Genomic DNA, 22,133 nt, shown 5'->3' with positions numbered 1-22,133 from the left:
CAGTTCTAAATTTAATTCGGAAAATTCATGAGCTGTATTTTGTTGATCTGGATTTCGAGCCGTTCCCGAACTCCGAGTTTAGGTCTTCAGTTCAGTTGTAGTATCTAAATGTCCAGAATTCAAGTTGAAGAATAAAATCTTTGAATTACGACCTTGACAAAAACTTTGGAGTAGGTAATGTCAGAGACATTGCCGCGAAATTGACGTAGGACTGTATTCGAGGTGTGTATTGATATTAACTGATTTGATACCGTTTGACCGTTTAAGATTTTGTAGTCCCGAAAAGGATCATTCGGTTTCGGAAGATTGCGTTTGTGTTCTAGGAATTAGAGCGACAGTATAGATTGATCTTTATTAGGAACCAACACCGAACACGCGAACCCAGACTCTATTTGTAGTGATTGTATTTGTTTTGTAGCAGACGAAATTACACCAATAGCCCAAATGTATGCAATTACATCTTTGCACATACTTGCGATACGGATTTCGATGTTTAGGCTTCTCTTCGTCAAGCTTGTGTTCAAGTTTTGTATGCAAGTAGTTGTTTTTATAGCGTTAAGTTTCTCTACCATTCTGCGATTTCGGTTGAAGCGATAAACTTTTTCTCATTATTAATCGAGTTCATCTTATATAAATTAGAAATTAATCTTAAGCACTCAAAATTTACCCTGGAGTAGTTGTCAATTTCTCAGGCGAAACGACATAACATGGAATTTCATCCGAGCTTGCACGGCACAAGATCAGAGCATACCAATTGAAGCTTCAAATCGTTTTATGGCACTTTTTGTCTTGCTGTCTAGGACTGAAACGCTAGCTATAATTTTGCTTATATTTATAGATTCGCGTGCTTTCAACAGCTTCGCTTTAGCATCAATTGACCAATCAGAGCGATGCTTTCCCTTTGATATATCGCTTGTTCCTTCAAAACCGTCGTCTATGGCAGGGAAATCCGGTATGCCGGAGATTTTTTGCAGACAAATAGGACACTGCTATCCATTAATCAACATTTCACATGATATACAATTAAAAATACATGGCTATGAACATTCATACAACAGTGACATAATATTAATAATTGATACAAAATTGACTGAGCTGTAATTGTTCAAAACCTGACCACATTTCTACGTGTATTTTTCTTGTTAGATGGCGGACCCTGTATCTCTTTATGAAATCGTTCCGACTTGGAAGGATTCTTATGTCGTTTTCGCTTGATGCCAAGCCTAACCCAGTTTCCACTCTAACTGCTGTCAACCCGTTTGTTTGAAGCCAGTTTTGAACCTAGTTTCAACGTTGTTGAATTGAAAATCGAGTCAGTTTCGAACCTGGTTTTTATATCAGGGCCCTTATTACCGGTGTCACTACACGGTGAAAACCAAGTGAAGTGACTGTGACCCTTATTATGGATATCACTTCACGGTGGAAATCAAGTGAAGTGAATGTAGGTCCTTATTACGGAAGTCGCTTCAGAGACAAATGTAATTACTTGAATGAACTTGATGTCATTATGAACATCACGCCACCAACATTTTGATGAAAAAAATAGTTTTTTCTACCACAGTGATCACTTCACTATGCGTGATACCGGTAGTAGGCAAAATCAAGTGAAGTGACATATAAGTGAAGTGAATGTGAAAGTGGAAGTGAGAACGGTACTAAGGGCCCAGGTTTGCTAAAAACCCTCGTTGCTAAGTGCGAAATCAACAGTTTCATAAAAAGTGTTTGTTTGATAAAACTACCGTGGGTCAGTTTCAGTTTTCTCAAGCGAAAACGACATTAGTGTCAGTAGGATCGTAGTACTAGCCATGCAATGATTCTGTACGCTGTGAATCGACTGCGAAGTTTGTTGAAACAGAAAGGCTAAATTCCACAAAAAAAAGAATGTAATGAATCACTGTCGCAAAAACAAAAGAATGACAAAATGTTTTTTTTCAGGTTCAGAAAAGAAACGCACAGCTATCAAAATACAGTTTTCATTTGCCGCAACCGAGAGAAAATAATCGAAAACCTGTTTTGTAAGGATAAAAGCAGATGAATTTCATAATGCTTCCAACGCCGCTTACCGTTTTCTGTTAGTAACGCGTGAATGAGGTAAGCACAGGAAAGAGAACACGGTCCCTAAATTATACTTGATCCCGTATGAGCTCAATTGAATAAACCTAGCTCTCGCTTTCGACGCTGTGATTGACGATTTACAGCGCAGTAAAAGCATGGGCCTGATCGTAGCTTGGATCTTATTTAGCTATTTGAAATGCATCAATAGCAACGAAATCGAAGCTCCGATGTAAGTACATTTGTTTGGAATCAGAGCAAAAAAAAAACAATAATTCCGATTGCAGATGTCTCCAGACTCAACCGAATCTAAACAATGCCAGCATTGTAGCACTGATCCTAGCCCGCGGAGGATCCAAAGGTATCACACTGAAAAATATTGTCAAAATGGGCGGACAACCGCTCCTGGTTCGAACGCTTCGTACTCTCCTCAACTTTGGACGGTTCGATTCCCTGTGGGTTTCGACCGACGATGACAGGATTGCCAACGAAGTAGGGGAGGCATTCCCCGAAAATCAAGTGCTCATTCACTTTCGTCCCGAGGCGGTAGCTCAAGATCACACAAGCTCTATCGAATCAACATTAGAATTTCTAAGCCGACATCCGGAGATCGAAAACATTGCCCTGGTGCAGTGCACCTCGCCGTTTCTGAGAACCCAACACCTGGAGGAAGCGTTTGTCCGGTTTCACTCAGCGGCACCGCCAGTGGATTGTGTTTTCAGTGCGGTACGGAGTTTCAAACTTCGATGGATCACCATCGGACCGACCGGTACACTAGTTCCGATCAATTTCGATCCCGCCCGACGACCCCGTCGTCAGGATTGGACCGGTGAACTGACGGAGACGGGAATGTTTTACCTGACACGGCGTCGTCTACTGATGGCTGGTCGTTTCCAGAACACCCACTGCGACGTCGTCGAGGTTGCGGCCCGCGATGCACTGGAAATTGACGGACGGGACGATTTGGAACTGGCGAGAATGATGGTTGAACTGCGGCACTCGGATGGACAGGAGTGAATGACAAAGAATTATGACAACTTTATGGTTATGGAAATAAATGTTCATGGTCTACTTCGATTGTCAATTGGAACGAAAAGCAAAAATCAAATAATCGATTTTCGAGTTTCGAACAGATTTTCAGACGACGACGAGGTTTTCAAACTTTAGTAGTTTTCTTTTTATTCATAGAAACTTATTTACGTTTTTTTTTGTTTTATATGGTTCTTACCACAATCAAACTCACTTTCGTGTTTCACCTCTCTGAGTCCTACCGTACTTAAAAGAATCAGTATTTCTACTCCACTGTCTCCGATTCGCATTCCGACCAATTCAATGGTCGAATAAAATTAATAAAAAAAAATACGTTGTAATATATATAAGTTGAGTAGCTTTCTAGATAGATATACGGGTGCCCACCGGAGGGTGGACGCTAATTGCCTGTCTGGTCAGTAAGTTTTAAAATTACATAGTTTTTTTAGTTTGATAAACTTACTCGTTCTAATCTTCACAACTAGTTAGTGATTTGTAGTGACTTTGCCGGAGAGGAGTACCGGCACTCGCGAGTTTCTTTCGATTGTGTTGTTGTGTTTTATGCAATTGCACCTTCGCTCTCATATGTTTGATCAAACATACAACAACGAAAGCTAAGGAATTTGTATTTTGTTTAACACACTTTTGTCCGTTCGGAATATTAGTTGAGGGAGGTGGAAAGGGTTCCCCCCATGCTTATTAGCAACAGTAAGTGAATAGACAACTATGCTGAGAATGGTACGTACATAAAGTTTCACTTCTCTGTTCGCCACCCATCGGAAAGTTTAATCCAGAAAATGCGGTTTCAAATACTTGAGCATGCCGAACGTGCGGAACCGTTTGACGCCGATGACTTTCTGAAGTTCCGAGTCGCAAATGGCAAACTGTTTGTTCTTCGGGTCGTACAGATTGCGTTCCTTGATGATGGCCCACACCTTCTTGACGACTTCATGCCGTGGTAGAGACTCAGCCCCACAGATGGCAGCCAGTTCCGGCGAAAGTGTGTACGGACGTGTGAAACCGGTGCTCTTCCTTTTGGTACCAGCGGCCGTGAGTTTCTTGTTCTTGGGCTTCGCCTTTTTCCAATCTCCATCCGAGTCAGAATCCGAACCGCCCTTCTTTTTGCCACGCGCCTTCTTAGCACTGCCCTTCGGTCCTTTTTTCGGTTTGTAATCGTCCTCCGATTCTACGGATCCGTCAGAATCTTCCTCACTATCCGACCCGTGCTTCCTTTTCTTCGCCGGAGCCCCACGCTTCCCCGGGCCACCTCGTTTATTTTTTGCACCACCATCATCCGATCCGTCGTCATCGCCTTCCTCATCGTCGTCGTCGTTGTTCTCATCGTCTTCGTCATCTTCGCTGTTCGCTTTCTTCTTTTTACCACCAGCTGCTGCCTTCTTCTTCGCTGCTGCCTTCTTCGTTTCGACCTCCTCGTCCTCTTCGTCGTCTTCCTCGTCCTCCTCGCCGGACTCGTCCTGGGCGTTAACGTACTCCATCACCAGATCGTCGACTTCCTTCTTGCGACCGGACAGATCGCACTTCAGGTTTTCCTCCAACTGCAGGCGCACCTTTTTGGCGGCCGTTTCCTCCAGGTTGGCATCCTTGAGGATGACTGAAAGAGGAAAATAAAAACATTGACCGAATGTTGTAATCGAAGTAGTCACTCAGATCAACGAGTGTATTATGTAGTCTTAGCAACGCCTAGCAACGTAGGTTGTTGATTCGAATAAATTTGCATTAGTCATTAATTAGTGCCCTTAAACAGTTGTATGTTTTACTCTGCCAAACAGAAGCACGTGAAACGGTTAAAATTTCTGGTTTTCTATCCTAACATAACCTAAAATATTTGTTGGAAAACGCCCTCCATGTCACGACACCATCTTCATGAGATCAAAATGAGAACTTCAAAATCAGCTGATAGCAACGTGAAAAAGCAATTTGTAATGCAATTGTTTTACGGTTTACCTTGTTCATTGCACGAAAATTAGAGAATTTTGGGTCGATTCTCTCACACTGTAATTTTCACAATTTGAGAGTCGCGATGAGTATCAAACCCCCCCCCCCCCCCCTGCTATGAAAGCTGGTTCCTGAAACCGACACATTTTGCTTTGATGGCGTTGTTGTCAGCAATATGTTAAGCTACGTTCATACCATACAATCAAACAACACTGGTGTCAAAAGTTAAATTCTTCAAACCCAATATAAATATAACTCTAGTCTCAGTCTAGTTCTCAGCCATCTGACCCCGGTATGCGAGCACCAGCTATTTGAAAGTATACCGATTACGTCGAGCCCCAAACACTGCGATGTTTTGATACTCATCGCGACTCTCAAATTGTGAAAATTATCTCCACCTAATGTTCCAAAACACTGTCTGCTGTATTTTAGGTAAACCGACAAGTTATTGTGAGAGAGTCGACACAAAATTCACTAATTTTCGTGCACTAAACCAGGTAAACGCGTTAAACAAATGCATAACTGTTTGTTTGTTTACGTTGCAATCAGCTGATTTTGAAGTTCCGATTTGGATCTCATCAAGATGGCGTCGTGACAGGGGGCCCATAATTCTCTATAAAACAAGTAATTTGACCTTTTTTTGAATGAGAAAAAATTGTGGTTTATTATAGTTTGATTATATTCCATCGAAATCGTTTCCTTATGTTGGTGCAACTGCATGAAGAAAAATGTGAACGTGTGGACGTTGAAAAAGTCTGTACATTTCAATTTCTCCATCTGTTTAGCGAGCAAACAAAACAGTTCGTGATGATTTTAAGTCGGTAAATTTTGACGAAACAACGCGACAAAATTTTGCTCGCGTATCGCGAAAATCCGAACTACTCGCATATCAAGTTTATGACGTTTTTAAGTCTTAAAATTTTGGCAAAACAACACGACAAAATTTTACTTGCATATCGCGAAAATCCGAACTACTCGCATATCAAGTTTTTGACGATTTTAGGTCTAAAAATTTTGGCAAAACAACACGACAAAATTTTACTTGCATATCGCGAAAATCCGAACTACTCGCATATCAAGTTTTTGACGATTTTAGGTCTAAAAATTTTGGCAAAACAACACGACAAAATTTTACTTGCATATCGCGAAAATCCTAACTACTCGCATATCAAGTTTACGACGATTTTAAGTCTAAAAATTTTGGCAAAACACGAAAAAATTTTGCTCGCTCATCGCGAAAATCCGAACTACTCGCACTAAGTAGTGAACTTGTCAAATGTGACCAACATCAACTATCACCAACATAATACATACAGGATCGTGGAAAAATCAGCAGTCGGAGGCCGCAGAACATAGAAAAGTCGGTGACTCCAAATCGTAATAATAAGCAGAACAAGTCAGTCAGAGTACGATCGCCGAGGTTTTCTGGATATACGGCAACTAAGAGGTGAAAAAGTAGTAGAGCTTTTTCAAACGCAAGAAGCAGCGGTAGTTAAAAGAAAAATATCTCGTGACAAACGACGGTCATAGTTCTGCAAACAACACGATGGTTTCGTTCAGTTTTGCATATTTTGACACTGATGGATTTTTGATGTTAGGTTTGTTCATCTATAGTGGTACACAAAACATTTGGTTTGGCTGGCAATATGCAGTTGTGGTTGAGAAAGTCAAAGTTTAATCACTATTGGAACGGAAAAACAAGGAAATGTGTCGTGAAGCTCTTGTGAAGGAAGAACTCTCTCAATATAAACAAGCTACTATGTAAAACATTTCGAAAATCTTAGACAAAAGCAGCTAAATTGGTTGCAGAAAGATCTGTAAAAACTCTGGAGTAAACTCAAAAGTTCGTAGTTGTTTCATGTCTAATTAAGTAACTGTAATTAGTTTTAAGATTACTTAAAATGCACAATTAAATAAATAAAAAATGGATTTTGTATTGAACTAACAGTAAATTTGTTTTATTTCAGACTTAATCTGTACTGATTTCGTGCCGAACCTTGGCTTTAATTTTGTCTTCAAGTGGAAACGGCATTAATTTTCCTATTTGGGAGTTTTGGTACCGCTCACACTGTAATTTTCACAATTTGAGAGTCGCGATGAGTATCAAACCCCCCCCCCCCCCCTGCTATGAAAGCTGGTTCCTGAAACCGACACATTTTGCTTTGATGGCGTTGTTGTCAGCAATATGTTAAGCTACGTTCATACCATACAATCAAACAACACTGGTGTCAAAAGTTAAATTCTTCAAACCCAATATAAATATAACTCTAGTCTCAGTCTAGTTCTCAGCCATCTGACCCCGGTATGCGAGCACCAGCTATTTGAAAGTATACCGATTACGTCGAGCCCCAAACACTGCGATGTTTTGATACTCATCGCGACTCTCAAATTGTGAAAATTATCTCCACCTAATGTTCCAAAACACTGTCTGCTGTATTTTAGGTAAACCGACAAGTTATTGTGAGAGAGTCGACACAAAATTCACTAATTTTCGTGCACTAAACCAGGTAAACGCGTTAAACAAATGCATAACTGTTTGTTTGTTTACGTTGCAATCAGCTGATTTTGAAGTTCCGATTTGGATCTCATCAAGATGGCGTCGTGACAGGGGGCCCATAATTCTCTATAAAACAAGTAATTTGACCTTTTTTTGAATGAGAAAAAATTGTGGTTTATTATAGTTTGATTATATTCCATCGAAATCGTTTCCTTATGTTGGTGCAACTGCATGAAGAAAAATGTGAACGTGTGGACGTTGAAAAAGTCTGTACATTTCAATTTCTCCATCTGTTTAGCGAGCAAACAAAACAGTTCGTGATGATTTTAAGTCGGTAAATTTTGACGAAACAACGCGACAAAATTTTGCTCGCGTATCGCGAAAATCCGAACTACTCGCATATCAAGTTTATGACGTTTTTAAGTCTTAAAATTTTGGCAAAACAACACGACAAAATTTTACTTGCATATCGCGAAAATCCGAACTACTCGCATATCAAGTTTTTGACGATTTTAGGTCTAAAAATTTTGGCAAAACAACACGACAAAATTTTACTTGCATATCGCGAAAATCCGAACTACTCGCATATCAAGTTTTTGACGATTTTAGGTCTAAAAATTTTGGCAAAACAACACGACAAAATTTTACTTGCATATCGCGAAAATCCTAACTACTCGCATATCAAGTTTACGACGATTTTAAGTCTAAAAATTTTGGCAAAACACGAAAAAATTTTGCTCGCTCATCGCGAAAATCCGAACTACTCGCACTAAGTAGTGAACTTGTCAAATGTGACCAACATCAACTATCACCAACATAATACATACAGGATCGTGGAAAAATCAGCAGTCGGAGGCCGCAGAACATAGAAAAGTCGGTGACTCCAAATCGTAATAATAAGCAGAACAAGTCAGTCAGAGTACGATCGCCGAGGTTTTCTGGATATACGGCAACTAAGAGGTGAAAAAGTAGTAGAGCTTTTTCAAACGCAAGAAGCAGCGGTAGTTAAAAGAAAAATATCTCGTGACAAACGACGGTCATAGTTCTGCAAACAACACGATGGTTTCGTTCAGTTTTGCATATTTTGACACTGATGGATTTTTGATGTTAGGTTTGTTCATCTATAGTGGTACACAAAACATTTGGTTTGGCTGGCAATATGCAGTTGTGGTTGAGAAAGTCAAAGTTTAATCACTATTGGAACGGAAAAACAAGGAAATGTGTCGTGAAGCTCTTGTGAAGGAAGAACTCTCTCAATATAAACAAGCTACTATGTAAAACATTTCGAAAATCTTAGACAAAAGCAGCTAAATTGGTTGCAGAAAGATCTGTAAAAACTCTGGAGTAAACTCAAAAGTTCGTAGTTGTTTCATGTCTAATTAAGTAACTGTAATTAGTTTTAAGATTACTTAAAATGCACAATTAAATAAATAAAAAATGGATTTTGTATTGAACTAACAGTAAATTTGTTTTATTTCAGACTTAATCTGTACTGATTTCGTGCCGAACCTTGGCTTTAATTTTGTCTTCAAGTGGAAACGGCATTAATTTTCCTATTTGGGAGTTTTGGTACCGCATATGTAACGGTTTTGTGCTAAATCCAAATAACTATTTTTTTTTATTTCTACGTTTCGCCTTTGTCTTATCAGTGCCTCAGAAGATTATGTTGAACTGCTAACGCCACCTAACGGTTCATCGTAGATCGGTTATGAATTAGATAAATTTTCTGTTTGGACAAGTTTCGCGTTCAACTTTCAATCTGCGAATGCATGTAAAAAACACTTGATTTGGACAATCGCTGTTCAATTGAAATCTTTATGAAAAAAAAGGCTAATTAATATAAATTCGTAAATAATCTGGTGGCAAAGATATTCTTATCATTTTGATCAGATATATCTTTGGACGATTTTCACTAAAAATCTAGTTTACCCATTTCATGAATTAAGTGAAATTTTCATGAGTTTGTGTTTTACATGCTTTGCACATTATACTAGTCTGCAAATTTTTATCAGTGTATGAAGTTTAATACGCAGTTCAATCACTTTTCTAATAGGATTTCATCCGTATTTCCATGCCAACTCAATCGAATAGTCGATAAATCTGTATAAAATGTTCAAAACGACGTATGTAACAATGAGAGATTCTCTTTGTTTACTTTCTCTTTCGATTATTACGGTACTCTTAGCAATCCGTCACTCCAAATATCTATCGACAATAACAACTAAAGCTATCATCTTTTGATCTGCACTGAAGAAATGACCGGAAAATGCAGAAATTTTTCGCAATAATCGAAAGAGAAAGTAAACAAAAAAAATCTCTCATTGTAACATACGTCGTTTTGAACTTTTTATACAGAAATACAAGATGAAAGAGACAGAATTCCACTGTATCAACAATTAGGGAAAAAATCATTTTCCATTGCAAAATGACTGATAAAACCAACAAAAACTAGCTTCAACCCTGAAAAATCTTCTAAACTAAACAGACGATCGAAAACACTGAACAAATCCCACCATCAAAGCAAACCATGACCAAAAATAGCGCTATGATTCCCAAAGTCCAGAGCATAGCGGCGCGGTTTGCGCTTTCATTTTCCATACACTTGTGACTTCTGTTTGCATAAATACATGCGACTTCCGACTACTACGTATCTATCCCCTGGGGAAACCTACCCCACCACACATACATACATACACACACAAACACTACGGATTTCGAAAGAAAGAAGCACTGCTGCTCCAACCGCACCATCTCCCCAAACCCTGTGTCCACAACATTAGGGAAAAAATCTCCATTTTAGTTCTAATCATTTCCGTTCCCTCACACCCGACCTGGTTCGAAAAACCGGACAAACGAATTTGCCTGTCCCAAGAAATCAAATCTATAGGCGGCACTCTACTCACCAGCAATTTCCTTGCGAAGTTCGTCCTTGCTTGGTTCTGCCATGTTTGCTAGCTTACTACTGTGCGAAATCGGTTTTTGCGACGACGATGCCGGTGCTGATCCGGATACTAATAATACTTTCCTTGCGGTGTTGTCACTAACTTTTGGAACCTACAAAAAGTGGTTCCTTTCGGTATCACCGTCGTTACCCGGGAGATAGGAAAAAAGGAGCGAACGCAGCAGAATGCCTTTCGTCGATACGATGATGCTGGTTTCAATCAGTTTATGCACCGCACCGTCCCAGTAAACCAACACACCAGCAACAAATGGATGGAGCCGGTTCACAAACACTATTCGGAGTAAATATACAAATACTGCGGCTCGAACGAACTGTCAGTAGGAGGATGATGCCGGTTTGACCAGAGATGCCAGGTAAAAATTTCAAATGTCTGCAAACAGGGTCTGTAAATCTGAAAAAAAATCTGCAGTCAGCAAGTATGGCTTGCTGGCAGCAATTTCTCTATAAAGTATGACATGCAAAACTGATTTGGCGAGCAAAAAAAAAAAAAAAGGTCGCGGAAATTTCAAATTTTTCTGTAAATATAGACGAACGTCAGCGAGAATTTCAAAAGTCTGTAAAAGTCTGCGAGAATTTCAAAAGTCTGCAAAAGTCTGCACAACAAAAAATGCCTGCAGCACTATACCCCAAATCTGCAGATTTACAGACAAATCTGCAGACCTGGCATCTCTGGGTTTGACAGTTGGATGCCGTGTGCCTGCTGGTTTTATTATGTCTACGGATAAACTGTGGGTAGATAAAGGCGAAACCGAACGGTTTCGGCCGGTGCGAAAGAGAAGTGATTTGACTACCCATCGTATGTGGCGTTTAGTATACCCGCAACGTGTGAATGTGGTGAGTGTCTTCGCTATTGTAAGTTGTATAGATGGCGACTCGACTGAAAGAGATTTGGCTACCAAGTTGTACTGTTCGACTAGTTAACGGCAGGTGGTAGCACTATACTCCAGCAGAAATTTGGCTCGTAAACATTCATTACCCCGATTCTGTATTTTGATCGAAACTGAATATTTTCATTCCAAATTTCATTCGAATGTTAAATTTCCATTCTATTTCCCATACATAATTCGAAAGGAATACAGAATGGAAATTTCACATTCGATCGGAATGCAGAATTGGGTGAATGGACTGAAACGTCATCGAGGTTTCATTTGCTTGTGGGACGAAATATTTGAATGATTAAACACGTGGTTCAAACATACAATAAGGGCTTGCTGCATCGTTCGCGACTAAGAAAAAGAATTAATGATTTGGCTTAAGCAGCTTACGAAGTAAGTGAATAGCATTCTGAGGGTTTTCGAAACATGGTTTCATTTTATTTCAGTTGATCTATTTTAGATCTACGACTAAAACATGTCAGTCGCAACGCTAGTTCTACTTTTCGAGCAAAAATTTGAAACAGATTTGAAACTGCTCAAAGAATTCGTTTCAAATTAAAGAAAAATTTAAACACGAATCGAGCATAGTTTTAAATTTGTCGCGTGAAATTCAGAGATGCCAGATGCAAATTTCAAATATCTTCAGGCAGGGTTAAAAAAGTCTGTAAACTTAAAAAAAGTCTGTGGACTTCATTTTTGTCGTGAATACGACTTACTTTACTATGGGTGCCTTTTCAGAATTTACCCTCGTGAATATCTCCTGTTGTATCTAACGTATCAACATAATTTTTGCTACATTCCTTTGGAAATATGATCACAATTTCATGATAAAATTTTCAGTTGTACGACTTAATCTCAAATAATTCAAAACTAAACTTTTCTGAAATGTTTGGTATCAACGAGGATCAAAGAGGAAAACTTTGCCTTTCTCGTATTTTGAAAGCTCATAGCTCAGAGATCTGTAGAAGGATTTACAAAATCTAACTATGGATAGATTCGAAAAATTTTAACTTGAACGTGTTTTGCAACAACATTGTAGTGTTTCAATAGTATACTATTGAAAAATCTGTCTGATTTGACCCATGCCAACATCAGCCAAATAGCAGGCGTTCTGAGGAAGAGAACAGAATATTTGTTGCTGTACAACTGTATTGATATAAAAGATGAACATTCCATTTTTTCCCATCATTTTCTGAGCAACGGTTTTCGAAGACGGAAGACCTAACAATTTTGTAATAAAGCGAGTGCCGAACAGCAGAATTGTGCCGAAGAATAGTCGCAGCCGGGCACACACCAAAAGCTTGCCAATGGAAGTCGTCAGTCGTCATGGGAGCGTTGTTTAGTTTTGAGTTGGAATTCATTTTCTCTGGAATCCAATTGGAAATCACAATGAATTCCGAGTCAAATTTCGAACGAGTTTACCGAGTTTATGAGATGGCTCTTGATCTGAAATCTAAATACAGATCCTGTTGGTCGTGACAAGTTCAAGGAACTTTTCAGTCCCATAGATCGTCATTAAGAATTAATTGATTTTTATCTATTTCTTACCAAAAGCATCGGTTCTGAATATATTTCATGTTTCTATGCGGATCAAGAAATCAAGTAAATTATGGCCTGGACTGCCAATTTGTGAAAAAGCTACAAACGAAATCACGTAAAAAGAAAGCTCTCAATCAAAATTGGTTCAATTTGAAATCAATCGGCACTTTGAGCAGCTTAGTTGCGGGACGTTCGCAAAGCCTGCTTCGCTTCAAGCAAGAGCGATTGCGTCACTTCACCTACTGCTGGTCGTTTGCTTTGCAGCAAAATACAATGAAACAACCTTACAAATAAATGTATAATCGTTAAAATCTATCAAACCGTTCATTATTGCATTTTTATATTCGAAATTTTTCGTGGAACACTCTGTGCAACGAAAACTGAACAATTTTAAGCAACATTATGCAAAACCAGCCCTTCAAATGGCTCCCAATGTTATCTGAAGAACTATTTGAATTACTTATCTGTTAGACTATGCAAATCGGAAGTGAATATAATCAGTTTAGTGTAGGTTTACAGTTTGATAGATTCTAATTAACCTGCGTAGTTAACTTGTTCAGTTCAGACCAGTATCTAGGTCCAGAATCCAATTCTAGATATCAGATCTGAAATTCAGTTTTAGGATCCAAGACCAGTTTATTTTTCATTTTTAGAATCCAGATCTAAAATTCAGTTCCTTATCCAGGGTCCAAGGTCAGAATCGAGTGCCAGAACTCTGGAGCTGAAATCGAATTGCAGAATTTGATTTTAAGCCTAGATCTGGAATGAGAACTAAATTTCGGAAACTGAAATTAACGCTCAGACCAGAACTCAGTTCCCAATTCAGATTTTAATTTCAAAAACTCAGTTCTTAACATGGGGTTATGGTACTTTGGACCTAAATCCAGGATGAGAATTCAGATTCAAAATTTAGTTGTATTATTTATTGTATGCAATAAAAAATCCAGGTTCGGAATTTAGTTGCAGCCCTAGAAATTGATTCTAAAACTCAGTTTCAAAATTATAGAAGTGTAACTGGAATCAGGAACTAAACTCTATAGATTTTTGATCGAAATTGCGGATCTGGTTTCTAGGACTAAATTTCTGAGCTGAATTCTGGATCCAAATTTGAAAATTGAATTTTGGATCGGAATTCTATAACTAAAATTTAGCTGCAGAGCACAATCCAAGTCCACAGCTCAGTGCTAGGATTCAGTTCCCGAGTTCAGGCTCAAAATTCAGTTCCAGATCCAGCATTGAAATTGAGTTTCAGAGTTTAGGTTTCAGTTCTAGCATCCGGCTTCAAAATTCGGTTCCAGAGTTTCAGTCTTAGAATTCAGAATGAGGAATTCCGTCAGGACGTCAGATTAGACAGGCAGACGCTTCGGTGCAATATAAAAAAGTATTTAGCAAATAGCGTTAACTTTACGTCTGCTTGAACTGCCGAGTTTAACTTTAAGAAGTTTAAACGTAAAGAAATATTGAACCTTTCATTTTATTCGTATTCACGTCATCCGGTTATGTCTCTGACACTACCCACTCGCCTTTTTTTTATAAAGAATGATGCACGGAATTGGTTTATCAAGCAACAAAAAACAGAAAGTTCGAATCGTTTTCGAAATTATGTGCGAAATCAACTTCTTATTGAGAACATCAAACTCGAGTTTTATTTTTGACAGTTTAAAATTATACAACAGTCTGTCATTTTAGAACAGATACCCATAACATCGCAGCGAATAGCCTAAGCAGCCTGGTAATTATCCTTACATGAATGTTCGCCACGAAATTTCGGATCGATAAATCATCAGAAAATATGAACTATAAACTGTAACAGTTTTAAGCCCAATTTTGAAGAATTTCCAATATTTTCTGCACCTTCAATTAAAATGGCGGTTCGAAGTGAAAGACGGGTCCAGTGCAATTTAAAAACAGTTTGTACTTAGAAGATATTTTACGGTTTTCTATGACGGTTTGAAATTCTGAAAGCTTATCACTTTGTAATGCTAGAACCGAAAATCTGACTTGTATATTATTATGAAACTGTCAGACCTGTTAATTTTGATTTGTTCTAATGAAAATTTAATATGAGTTTTTTTTTGCCCTTGACTATCTTGATCTGCAATCTAGAGAACATTATTAGCCAATTTAAAGAATTCGTTACTCATTACAAAAAAAAAACATTTAAATTGACATTTTTACCTTAAGCGCCCTATCTCACGAACCGAAAGTTGGATCTGAATATAAATCAGGATATTCTTATGGTAGCTTAACACTTTTAACAAAAAAAAAGACAACAACAAGGATGCGCCCCATGAGGCTGTTCGCAGCCATTGATGTGGAACAAGGCAAACAAAATTTCTAATGATCTACAATCAAACAGTTCAATCAATCGTCACACTTTTGAATCCGCAATTACACGAGAGTTTGCTTACATTGATCTTGATTAGGAACCAACACCGAACATTGTTTGTCTTGATTTGTATTTTTTTTATACCCGACGAAATTACACCAATATCCCAAATGTATGCAATTATATCTTTGTACATACTTGCGATACGGATTTCGATGTTTAGGCTTCTCTTCGTCAAGCTTGTGTTCAAGTTTTGTATGCAAGCAGTTATTTTATAGCGTTAAGTTTCCCTACCATTCTGCGATTTCGGATGAAGCGATAAACTTTTTTTCATTATCAATCGAGTACATCTTATATAAATTAGAAATTAATCTTAGGCACTCAAAATTTACCCAGGAGTAGTTGTCAATTTCTCAGGCGAAACGACATAACATGGAATTTCATCCGAGCTCGCATGACACGCAAGATCAGAGCATACCAATAAAAGCTACAAATCGTTTTATGGCACTTTTTGTCGTGCTGTCTAGCAACAATCTACCTCTAGCATGCTACGCGTAGGACTGAAACGTTAGCTATAATTTCGCTTCCATTTATAGATACGCGTGCTTCCAACAGCATCGCTTTTGCATCGATTGACCAAACAGAGCGGTACTTTCCCTTTGATATATCGCTTACTCCTTCCAAAGCGTCGTCTATGGCAGGGAAGGATCCGGTATGCCGGATATTCTTAGCAGACAAAATAGGACACTACTCGTCACTAATCAAAATTTCAATCAATTATAATTGAAAATACGAGGCTTGATACATTCAAATCGAAACTTAGAAATATTTCCAATCGAATGATGAAATAATATTAACGATTGATACAAAATAGACTGAGCTGTAAGTGTTTAAAACCTGACCACATTTTTACGTGTATTTTTCCTTTAGTTTCTGATTTGCACCCCTTTTATGGAAAATAAAGATGTGTTCCACATCAAAACCAACAGAGCCGTCCTCGCGAAAAGTGAGTGATATTATTTTCATTTTTAACACACATCACACGAAAGTCGGTTTTTCCAGCATTTCTAATAGCTTTCTTTAGAGAAAGGAAAAAATACATTCAGTAGTAGTAAGCTAGAATGTACAAAATAGTCGCCCATGAGTCAGAGAACAAAATTTCATCTAAACAGGTCTACCTGTCCAGAAAATTTCATTCGAATCTGAGAAATTCGTCTATGGAAGATAAGTGCCTTCTTCGATGGATTCGATTCTTGTCCTAAATTTTCCAAAATGGATCAGGTTTCCAGCGATTTGATCACACTTTGACGCACATGACTTCTTGACCAGTCATCTTTTTCGGCGTTCTCTTGGCGGACAGAAACACACGTTAACACTTTGGTGTACATTTTCACAAATTTGTTTTTAAAAAAATCTACTGCTCTAATCTGCATCACTTGCGTGTATAAACATAAACATCCTTCACGAAATACCACAATATAGAGCCTATTTTGCTTGCAGGAATCATTCTAGTGGTGGTTTAGCTGTATACGTGAAACAAAACATTCAACATAGACTTATTAAGGTTCATACTCTTGATGGGTTCCATCACATACACATTGAACTGTGTGTCAAAGGACAGTTTTATGATGTTCATGGAGTATATCGCCCGCCCAGTTTTGACTTTTTTGTATATTTAGAAAGCTTAATGTATGAAGTCCAACCTAAACGTTCGTGCTTTATTGTAGGTGATGTGAATGTCCCAGTTAATATGATTAACCACAACATTGTGACAAGATATAGGGCACTGTTGGGTTCTTACAGATTTATTTGTACAAACTGTTTTCCTACCAGACCAACTAGTAACAACATACTTGACCATGTTTTATGTAAACTTGACGACGTAAATCGAGTACGAAATGACACTATTTTTAATAACCTTAGTGATCATTCACAAGTTTTATCAACTATTGAGCTTTTTGTTGAAAAGGATCCAATGTTACTGACAAAAAAGGTCATTAATCGTCGTCAAATTAATCGCGAATTTTCAAATTTTATGAACAGTATTGATATAAATGAAAATGCAGAATCTATACTTCAATCAATAATGTATACATACAATCACTTACTTGAGCGTTATAGCAGAACAGTAACAAAAACTATCAAAGTGAAGGGTTCTTACTGTCCTTGGATGTCTTTTGACCTTTGGACTCTGATAAAAATAAAGAGTAACTATCTTCAGCGCGTCAAAAGTAATCCGACAGATTTACATCTCAAGCAAATGCTTCTACATATCTCTAAAAAAGTTGATACTTTGAAAAAAAAGAGTAAACAATTGTTTTACGAAAACTTGCTTACCAATACACCTCACTCAACATTTTGGAAAAATTTGAAAAACTCATTCGGCTTAACCAAGAAAAACGATAAGATAAACCTCATAGAAAATGGTAGAAGAATTGTTGATTGTAAAGAAATATGTCAGACCTTTAATGACTATTTCTCTAGCATTGGACAAAAACTAGCAAATAATATTCCAACTAATACTAGCATTAATCCTTTAAGCAATGTTCGTTGTGTTCGTGACTCAATATTTTTACGTCCCTCGTCAATCGCCGAAGTTACATTGCTGATACACAGCTTAGATAATAACAAAGGCAGTGGTTCCGATGGTATATCAGCTAGTTTACTAAAAGAAAATTGTACAACGTTTTCTAGGATTCTCTCTAAATGTTTTAATGAAATTATTCTGTCCGGTTATTATCCCGATTGTCTAAAAATCACTAAAGTCATTCCTATATTTAAGTCCGGTGATCGTTGTGATTGTAATAATTATCGTCCCATATCTACATTATCCGTCTTTAACAAAATTTTTGAAAAACTATTAGTCACCAGATTGCTTGACTTTTTAAATAAACATAGCGTCTTCTACCAATTTCAATACGGTTTTAGACAAGGTTCTGGCACACAAACTGCTATTATAGAACTAGTTGACAAGATAATGAGTGAAATAGATCGTAAGAATATTGTCGGTGCCTTATTTCTTGACCTTAAAAAAGCTTTTGACACGTTAAACCACACGATTTTACTCGAAAAGCTCGAATGTTATGGTATCAGAGGCATTGCAAACAGCGTTATTCGTAGTTACTTGACAAATAGGCAACAATTTGTATCCATTGATGGGGAACGTAGCAACCTCGCTCCTACGAAAATTGGTGTACGACAAGGTAGTAATATAGGACCTTTATTATTTCTCTTATACATAAATGATTTAGGCAACTTGAATCTTAACGGTACTCCAAGACTCTTTGCCGATGATACAGCCTTATTCTATCCCCATCATAACATCAGTACCATTATAAGCTCGATGAACAGTGACCTAGATGTCCTTGACAAATATTTCAACGCTAATTTATTGTCATTGAATTTACTCAAAACGAAATATATGGTTTTTCGTTCCATGCGAAAAGTGTTACCAATTCATGACAACCCGAAGCTAACAGATTACGTGATTGAAAATGTAAAATGCTTTAAATACCTGGGCATTCATCTTGGCCCTACGTTATCTTGGACTCATCATATAAGTTTTGTTGAAAAGCGTGTCGCATCTTCCTGTGGTATCATGTGGAGAGTGCGATCATATGTTCCTCGGCGTGCACTTTTGAGCTACTACTATGCTTATATTCACTCACAACTTAATTATCTTGTATCGGTCTGGGGCCGTGCAGCTAGCTCTCATCTGAAAAAATTACAAACTCTTCAGAATAGGTGTCTTAAAACTATTTTTAATAGACCTCTGCTATTCTCTACGTTTTCATTGTACTCCGACCAAGCTCATAACGCTCTACCAATAGCTTACTTATGTGACATGCAAACCTTGTTGTTCGTTCATGACACCTTGTATGCCACGACACATCGTAACATACAGTTTTCAACTCCAAACCATTTGTACGCGACGCGCCGTAATGGCAACTTGCAACGCATTCGAACAACCACAACTCTGGGCCAAAGGCGTATTCTGTTTGTTGGTCCTACAAAATTTAATGCACTTCTTCTTGACATACAACAAATCAACATCCGTACCATATTAAGATCTAGATTGAAGCACTACTTTAGACAAAGACTGAATGAAATTTTTATACAATAAGCGTAAAGTTTAAACAATCGTAATCTATCTGTATATCAATGTTAGTTAAACGTCAACAGTATTATATTATTCAATGTTAGATATTAAACGTGGATCCCTTAAAAGGAAACTTATTTCCACTGGGATTCCACACCAATAAATTAGTTAATTGCACATCTTAGAATAAATTGTTTTAATCTCAGTTCTTCTTGTTTTTCTTTGTTAGTATTAAAATTTTGCCAGTGTTAATGAACTGAGATTAGTTGCGTCCATTACCAGGGGGCTCCTTGTTGAGCTTTTTGGTGTGGGGGAGTGTGGTGGGCAATTAAAAAAAAAAAAATACACTCTCAACAAAATAAAGTTATACGTTACGAAAATTTACTTATTTTTTCCGTGTGTTTTTCTTTCTTACAATAAAGCACTAAACTTACTTCTGGATGGAAATGTAAAAACAAAAATCGGAGCCTCATCCTAGTATCTATGGTTTGGCTAAATTAAGTCTGGCAAAGGATGGGGGAAAGGCATCGCACACTGATCCAAAAAATTGCGATTCTTTTGAAAACGGCTACCGCTTAGCAATAATCGGGGTTACGTATATTAAAAAGTCTGACGAGCAATTATCGACCGCGGGGAATATTATAAAACAAATGGAGAGAGAGCAAAAAAAGAACGTAGTCAAAGGTGGAACTTTCCTACACACATTTTTTTTTTGTTTCTATATTCTATACAAACTAAAGGGAGTCTATTCATCGGTGATCAGTGTTCAGTTGTCGGGTTGCCGAGAGAGGTAGAGGAAAAAAAAAGTTATTACGAGATCAAACGAATAAATTTAACACAAACTTGACTACATGGCCGGATTTTTCCGTGTTATGATTTTTATTTTTATGATATGCACTGAGCAAAACATGCTGTGCTCATTCGGTGCGGGAAGTGCGAGGGAAGAAATCAACCAAATGGCTCTAAAGTTCGATGCTCTCCGCGCGATGCTTTGCGGTTGTAACGCTTCTATGGAGCGCGCGTTCGAAAATATCCGTGTTCTGGTGCTGTTTAATGTTCAGAAACAGAAAAAAACGAACGGATTTTCAATTCGTGGAAACAATGGGAAAATTACGATGAAATAGTTGTACGTTTAGCCCCCCATGCTCTTATTAAGTATGACAAAGATCAAAGATTACCAAGATAGGATCAAATCTATGATACCAATGCCATCATCAAACCAAGTCTCCAAGGAAAAAAAAACTAATTACCAATACCTTCACGTGACAACCAGAAGAATCAAGCACTTGACGAAAAAAACCTTGAAATTACTGGCCCAATTTCTTCCATGCACACCACGCAATCGCCTCGGAGCTGTTCAATAGCATGGTTAATGATTTTCCATCGTCCATTATGTTCGATCGTGGGGTGCATAAGAAGAAGAAGAAGAAGGCAACCCCCGCCAAATGCACTAACCTTAATGAATGCATTTGGTTTGTGCTTTTTTTTCTCCTTCCTCTCTGTTTTTTCAGCCGGCCGTCGTGTCACGTTGATGTTTGCACAATTGCTCCCAAGTTCTTCGGTTCTAGAGTTTAGCCGATTGGGAGGGTCATAAAATCTATACGGTCTCCTAGGTTTCGTCTTACGTTTTTTTTCTCTTACACTCTCAAATGGTTTCTTTTCCTGTGTGTTTTCAGACAACCACAGCCTGCTTCGATGTTTTGTGCTTCGCCACACGAAACGTCATCGACGCTCGTTTTCCCGAGCAATCGAGCAGCATTTTCCGTGTGTACGGCGGCGGCTGTCATAAAAATAATATCGTTATATCTCCCTTCCAGCCGAACGGAATTGGACAATCGAAAACCTGAAGCCGAACAATTCGAAGCGAAGGATCATCGAAGAAGAAGAAGAAGGAGGAGGAGGAAAAAAACTCGTCAATTAATTTACAATAAAATAATGATTGTACATACATCACCCACCGGTTGAACAAGTCACCAATCCAGCAGCGGATGGACGACGAGTGGCGGCGGCGGCGGCGGACGGTGGCTCCGACGCAAAGTGGCAGCATCGATCAAGCAAGCAAGCGAGCAAGCAAAGCCGGGCTTGGGGGACTGACGAAGTCCTCATGTGGTAAAGCGAGAATGCAAACAACCTGAGCCAAACAGGCATCCGGAGTTCCGTGCGGAATGTAAATTTTGCCACATGCACTTGATCTTTTGCGGCGGAGAAACGTAGCCTGCAACGATTTGTCGCGAATGGTACAGATCGATGTTTGGTCGTTTTGCATGAGAAGAGGAAATGTAATTAGGCCTCGAACAACAGCCGTTAGCGATTAAAGAGCATCATACTCAAAAACCTAATTAGGAGGTTTAGCACCCAAGACCACACGACTGGAGGGAGCTCCCATCGGAGCCATGGAAATGGTTTTAATTTAATCGCCGGTCCTTCCAGTCCCAACACCACGAGACAGAGGCTGCAGGTGCAGGATGCATCCGGCCGGTCATCAGCGTCCAGAACCTAATTCCATCAAATTACGTGATAGTATTTCGTAATAATTAAAACCAGCAGTAGCAAGCAGCTGTACGAACCGGAATAGTAACACGAAGCGAGTGTTGCAAACAATACATAAACACACACAGAAAAAAAAAACACGAATGCTACTGTTCTAGCGTGAAAGAATGATAAAATTACGTTTAGGAAAAAAAAAACACTGCACCGGTTCCCTAATGAAGGTTGTTGGTGCTTGGAGGTGCTCTGTGGTGTTGCCGCATTGTGATTTCCCCTCGTTTTGCACGGTTGCAGGTTGGTGCAGGAAA

The 22,133-nt window shown here is 38.5% G+C and overlaps 2 protein-coding genes across 2 annotated transcripts; one reads left to right on the top strand and one right to left on the bottom strand.

Moving 5' to 3' along the window:
* The first annotated feature begins 1,326 nt into the window (after positions 1–1,326).
* On the top strand, positions 1,327–3,189 carry LOC131432358 (N-acylneuraminate cytidylyltransferase). Its single transcript, XM_058598593.1, has 3 exons — positions 1,327–1,883; positions 1,936–2,284; positions 2,340–3,189. The coding sequence occupies exons 2-3, from the start codon at positions 2,211–2,213 to the stop codon at positions 3,067–3,069; spliced, it is 804 nt and encodes a 267-aa protein (XP_058454576.1). The 5' UTR covers positions 1,327–1,883; positions 1,936–2,210; the 3' UTR covers positions 3,070–3,189.
* A 16-nt stretch (positions 3,190–3,205) lies between these two features.
* Positions 3,206–10,731, bottom strand: LOC131432355 (nucleolar transcription factor 1). The gene is made up of 2 exons (XM_058598581.1): positions 10,438–10,731; positions 3,206–4,693 (listed from the first exon to the last, which is right to left on the bottom strand). Exons 1-2 carry the CDS (start codon positions 10,478–10,480, stop codon positions 3,867–3,869), a joined length of 870 nt encoding a protein of 289 aa, XP_058454564.1. The 5' UTR covers positions 10,481–10,731; the 3' UTR covers positions 3,206–3,866.
* Positions 10,732–22,133: the final 11,402 nt, after the last annotated feature.

Source organism: Malaya genurostris, chromosome 1 (assembly GCF_030247185.1).
Source record: "Malaya genurostris strain Urasoe2022 chromosome 1, Malgen_1.1, whole genome shotgun sequence".
Classification (NCBI taxonomy): Eukaryota; Metazoa; Arthropoda; class Insecta; order Diptera; family Culicidae; genus Malaya; species Malaya genurostris.
This window is presented reverse-complemented; position numbering and strand designations above follow the sequence as displayed.